General features: G+C 30.9%; 1 protein-coding gene across 1 annotated transcript; it reads right to left on the reverse strand.

The window, feature by feature from the left end:
- On the reverse strand, nt 1–5,562 carry LOC112688017 (GTP-binding protein 2). The gene is made up of 8 exons (XM_025561023.1): nt 4,896–5,562; nt 4,568–4,780; nt 1,573–1,782; nt 1,137–1,478; nt 886–1,068; nt 711–822; nt 462–649; nt 1–400 (listed from the first exon to the last, which is right to left on the reverse strand). Exons 1-8 carry the CDS (start codon nt 5,079–5,081, stop codon nt 125–127), a joined length of 1,710 nt encoding a protein of 569 aa, XP_025416808.1. The 5' UTR covers nt 5,082–5,562; the 3' UTR covers nt 1–124.
- Between the last annotated feature and the right edge of the window lie 317 nt (nt 5,563–5,879).

A 5,879-nucleotide genomic window follows, 5' to 3' on the forward strand; every position in this document is an offset into this window, starting at 1 on the left:
ATATATATATATATATTCTTATGTGTATAAAGTGATTTTTATAAGTTTAAATTATGTAACTGTGTACATTTTACCTCTATTGGTTATATAAATAAAAGTTGTAAGTCAATAAAAACAATGTTATCTATCCAGCAACTACTTGCAAAGCAAATACTTGAGTAACAATTCCAATTCCTTTAGTCTGTCCTTCTCTGAACAATAACCGCATACCTTCAGTGACATATTCTGGATGACGTGCAAATTTAAATATTACTGATGCTGTGTCATTAGTATGCATACCTCGTTTATCACATTCCATGATAGCAACAATAGCCGCAGTTTGCCGTATGTTTCCAATATGTACAGTGGTTTGGAATCCATTATGAATAGATGTTGCATGATATAGTACAACAATTCTAGCCTACAAATGTAATTCAATGAATAACAGTTGTTCAATAACCATCAAATTTAAGTAATTTTACTTGGAAGAATATGCAAGCACTATGATTCACACCCGATCCCAAGAGCACCATTCCATTACGTAATCCAGGAATACTTTGTTCCAAACTCAACGAAGCACTTTGAGTTGCTTTTACAACTCGACGTGGAGCTTTATTCCTATGTATAGATTGCACAGTTACTGGAACAAATGTTCCATTATCAAAGGGGCCTAAAAATAAAATAAAATATAGATAAATATTTGTAGACAAAATATAAATAGATTAATATACCTATAACTAGTTCTGTACCAATATTAACAACACCTTGGACAAGTACACCACCAACAATTGTACCAATATCAGGTACTTTAAAAATCTCATCTATTTGAAACTGACAGCACTCCTAAATAATCATTAATCAATATATATTTATACATTTTTTAGTAAAATCCCATTATTTTTTTACCTGCTCCAATCTTTCTTTATCTTTTATACTAATACTTGGTGGTAAAACATATAAAAATTTTGTGAGTAAGTCTAAATCTTCACCAGTAACACTAGAAATGGTAAATATAGGCACAACATTTTGAGTTGGCTGTGCAGAGCTCGCTGTTAAAACATCATCATCAGATTTAACAACAAAAGGAACCTAAAGTTAAAAATAATACTTTTGTTAACTTAGATACAGTCAAAAAATTAGCTCTTGACGAAATTTACTTTTCTGCATCCAATGGATTTCAATATAGACTCCAACCATTTAATTGTGTTATCTGCTGGAGTGATATCAGTTTTTGTAACAACAATGCAAAATGGAAGTCTAAGTGCTAATGCCAAATCCATATGCTCTTTGGTCATATCCAATTGAGTAGGACTAGAAACAGTTACAGCTGGACTACTCACAACCAACATAACATGATGCGGACAGTAACCGCTCAAACCAGCTACAGTAGTTTTAAGATATTTTTTATGTCCAGCTAAATCGAGGAATGTGATCAGCTTTGATGAGCGATCTCGAATTTCTTCGGCTGTACGGGCTTTTTGATAGTTGATAACATCTCCCTAAAACAAAAATGATTAAAAAAAAAAAAAAAACTAAGTATAAATTTATTATTGCATACAAATTAATGCATAACATTAATATACTTTTGGTTACCTCAGTATCAAAACCAAGAATCTCATGAGATATGGAAGAAGTTCGACCAGATCGTAGTTCATGTAAATGTCTTAAAACATTTAATCGAGCACTACCACGACCATTATCAAATTCACCATGTGCTAATACACCAAGAAGAGTTGACTTGCCAGCATCAGCACCTCCTAATACAGCAACCATCACTTCTATACATTCTTGGTCATCTGGAACCTAAATCATACATATTTCAATAAATTAATCATCATTATGAATTAACATCATATGATTAAAACTAATCCTATTTCAAAATGTATTATGTTATATTTTATTATATTTGTTTTACATAACTTCCTAATTATTATTTTATAACATTAAAAATAATATTGTGTTAGCATTCATTTTAACAGAGCATATATTACAGCACATATATATATATATATATATATATTTATTTATTTATTACTATATCAATACTTAATTATTATGATCATTAGAACATGAACTGTGTATTGTGTGTATTGTTAGCAGTTAACAGTTATCAGAATGAATTTTATTAATTTATTGTAGCTATAAAATATAATATAATATTTTTAGAGAAATATTTTTATAACCCTAAATGTATTTCTGATATTTAAAAAAATATATAAATTTTACATTTTAAGTTTATATTAATTTATAACATTTTTAAAATTAACCGATTTATAAAATATAGGCATATAAATTGCTAGCAAAAATATAAGCAAAATTTAGTTCAATCCTAAAATCTATTCTGAAATTAAGTTTATTTTTCTAAATCTTCAGAATTATAATAAATGTTATGTTTGTATTACCATCTATTCAATAATCATAACAATTAATTATAAAAATTAAAACAAATAATAATAGTTAAGTTAATGATAAAATAGCTAAGTCAATAGGTTTTTTATTGTTCAAAAATAGTTATTTATTTTATTTCTTATATTCTAAAAACATTATCATTATGATTAATTATTTGAATATGTAGTTAACTAAACATAACTGTTTTTCGCACAAATAGCATACTGAATGAGAATTTCTGATTATGGATGAGAGCCATTATTTGAATATGTTTGCTATTTTTGTCATTTCATTATGACCAAGGCCTAACATATCATGTACCGAAAGTAATCATAATATTCATAAAATAGGTAAATTTGCACCTCAACTATTTTAGAAACCAATTAAAAAAATTAAAAAATAGACAAATTATAAAAAAATTAAATTAAATAAGACTTATTTAATAACATTTGATATAGTTGATATAATATGGTATACAAATTTTTATAATTGTTATATGAATTGACCAAATAATTTAAAAACAAATTTATAATAAAATCCTAAAACACTAAAATATTGTTGTGTTGATGTGAACTCAGTTGAATTTTGTGGTTTTATTTATTTATTTAATAGGTTTCAAATTTACAATTTTTGTTGAATTATGAAATAAAACAAGAAATAAAAATATGCATAACAATCAATATCACTATAAATGTAAAAAAATGCAAATTAATTATTTTTAATTTCATTGGTTAGAATAGAATGTTTAAGCTAATTTTACATTTTTTTACCCATGGAGTATGAAAGAGCACAGACAATGCATTATTTGTCTTTCTGGCCTCGATTTACCAAGAATCATACAACTACTAAATATTCATTACAAATATATAAAATATTTACTATACATTTTATACAAACACATTGCATTGCATTTTTTTTTTTTTTTTGTTAAAATAAATTTCAGATATTTCATAAAAATATTGATAATATTTTACTATACATATTAATACACTACAAATAAATAATTTAAATTTGAGAAAAATAAATTCTTGATTAACTTAGAATGATAAAAAATGTAAGAAAACATCTTATAATGTTATCTATATTTTAAGATAACCTTTCTGATACACAATTAAAAACAAAAATAAAGATATTTTTAAATTCAATAAAATTTCAAATTACTATTGAGAAAAATACTATGAAATATATTTATTGTACTGTCATCACAAATTGTTTTTATTAGAGGTTATAATTGACACAAATTTCTTGACCTTCATTTAAACAATTTCATGGGCAACACATATAAACATAAACAACCTACTGTTTATAACAACAAAAGACACCAATCGGTATAATACTATTAGATTACAAATATTGATATCTTTAATAAGTTATGAGAAATTAAATATTAAAATTATGAAATTAAATTGTATGAAATTCAAATGGTAAAAAATTTTAAAAATGAAAACCAAAGTTCATAATAAGAAATACAAATAAATAAAAAAGATAAGAACTTTTCCTATTTTTGTATACTCGTAAAAAGATTTTTGGTGTAAACCTAATGTAAAACATTATTTTACGGGTATACACTCATAAAATAACTTGAAAAACAAATAAATTTTTTTTAACTGTTCATTGAAAAAATTTTCTATGATTTATGAAGTTTGAATAAAATATTTATCTGTTGAATATTACAGTATACACTGTGTTTAATGTATTTTAAGTTCAATTTAGTGAATAACATTTTGAAAAATAGATTTTTTTAAGTATAATATAGAGTATGGACATTCAGTCCAAGATTCCTAAATGTGCATCACGCAGTTTATAATATGCAGTAAATTTATGACTTGTGGTGTTGAATTTCTAGTCTTATTAGAAGTTATAAACATGTAAGGAATTTATTTGATTTATTTGACAGTAGCGAGAAAAAAAATGTGTCAAGCCAAGCGAGAACTTTTTTTTAGACTCCATATCCATATTTTATTATTGCGTAAATATATTTATCAATACATCACTTAATATAATCTATCATAAGATAAAATATTACTATGATTGAATTTAACTTAATTTCCAAATGTTCTTCATCGTTACAGTTTTTATTATCGTTTATCATTAAGGTAAACATAAATTATTTATACCAGTTTTAAGATATGAACAAAGTTTGCATCAATAGTAATATTGTTATATTGTTATATATTTGTTATATTGAATAGATACAGACCTTTCGAACTAGAACTTCAGCAACCATTTTGTCTTTTTTTACTGATCTCTCTCGCAGCACCGACGTAGTAGCACCTAATTTACGGGCCATTTCATCCAAGGTGATTAGACTAGATTTCATATCCTCAGCAGACAAGCCGGTCAGCATGCCTGTGTCTTCAACGCCGATTTCATAAATGGCTTCGCCGTGACCCTCTCTGAGCCGCCATTTCAGCTGAACGTCGGACAATGTTTGAAAGAAAACACAAATACATGGATAAATATTGCCGTTCAAATCCAGGACAACAAAACTATAACATGACACATAAACACCATCGCCATGGACTGACCTGCGTGACCAGATGTTCAAAGCGCAACTTGGACGGATTGATCAGCTTCAGTTTGTACTCGACATTGCCCATCTGAGGCTCCGGCGGTAGCCTTGCGGTGACATCGTCATTGTCCTCCGCTGGCCATACGTCGCAATTAGACGGAGGGCTGGTGCCCGGATCGAACAGGTCCAGGAACGAATCCATCGTCGTTGAGCGTCGACGGCCGTATACGATGCGCGGTGATAATCGTCGGGATTCTTGAAACGATCATTCGACAGATGGGTCACAGCTGTTGATCTGTTGGCGACCGATGCCAAGCGACACGGAGGAGTGCCGACGGCGGCAACAACGTACGGCGACGGGCTTATATTTATAAACAAAACGAGAGCCAAAGGTCAGTGAAGTCTCGTCGTAGTAGCGGCGGATAAGATAGCGGCAAGCGTTATCAAGGCATTATCGCGGGACGGAGACCCGCAACGGGAAACGAAACAATAATAATCGATGACTAACGATGTTGGTTTTCAAGGTCGTCGAACAGGTGTTTTTCCCGTCGCTTCCGCTTTTCCGCGTCGGTACGAAAAACACTCGAATGGCCCCAAACGCTGACGGATCGCGAACAAACATAAAATTCAATTTCGGGACGTTCGCAACGATCGGGCACCGTTTCGGACGCGAAAAAACTAGCCGCGCACCGGGCGCACGGTAACGCAGTGGTGTTGTTACGATACTGTCGTCGGTTACGTAGCGGCGGCCGGGCCTGGGAGAAAGGACGGCGACGATGATGAAACACGCGGCACGCGTTACACAACGTTACGCTGTCGCCCGTTAACATTGCGTGCTATGACACAACGGTCGCCGTGCGGCAACAGCCCCGACGGGCGCACGCGGCCGTCCAACAACGAGTCGCCGTCAAACGTACACGCAATGTTCGCACCAATTGGGTCATTTACCTATTGTGGGACATTGCCTACAGCACGGAATCCGTTGCTCAAGAAACCAGGA

The sequence above is a fragment of the Sipha flava genome, unplaced genomic scaffold (assembly GCF_003268045.1).
Source record: "Sipha flava isolate LNK unplaced genomic scaffold, YSA_version1 36_pilon_pilon, whole genome shotgun sequence".
Taxonomy (NCBI): domain Eukaryota; kingdom Metazoa; phylum Arthropoda; class Insecta; order Hemiptera; family Aphididae; genus Sipha; species Sipha flava.

Bases quoted from the DNA above. Each gene is read 5' to 3' on its own strand.
- LOC112688017 (XM_025561023.1), bottom strand. From the start codon at position 5,081: ATGGATTCGTTCCTGGACCTGTTCGATCCGGGCACCAGCCCTCCGTCT. The intron at 1,479-1,572 runs GTAACCAAAAGT...TTTTTGTTTTAG, and splicing joins TTCTTGGTTTTGATACTGAG to GGAGATGTTATCAACTATCA. The intron at 650-710 runs GTATATTAATCT...TTTTATTTTTAG, and splicing joins TGGTACAGAACTAGTTATAG to GCCCCTTTGATAATGGAACA.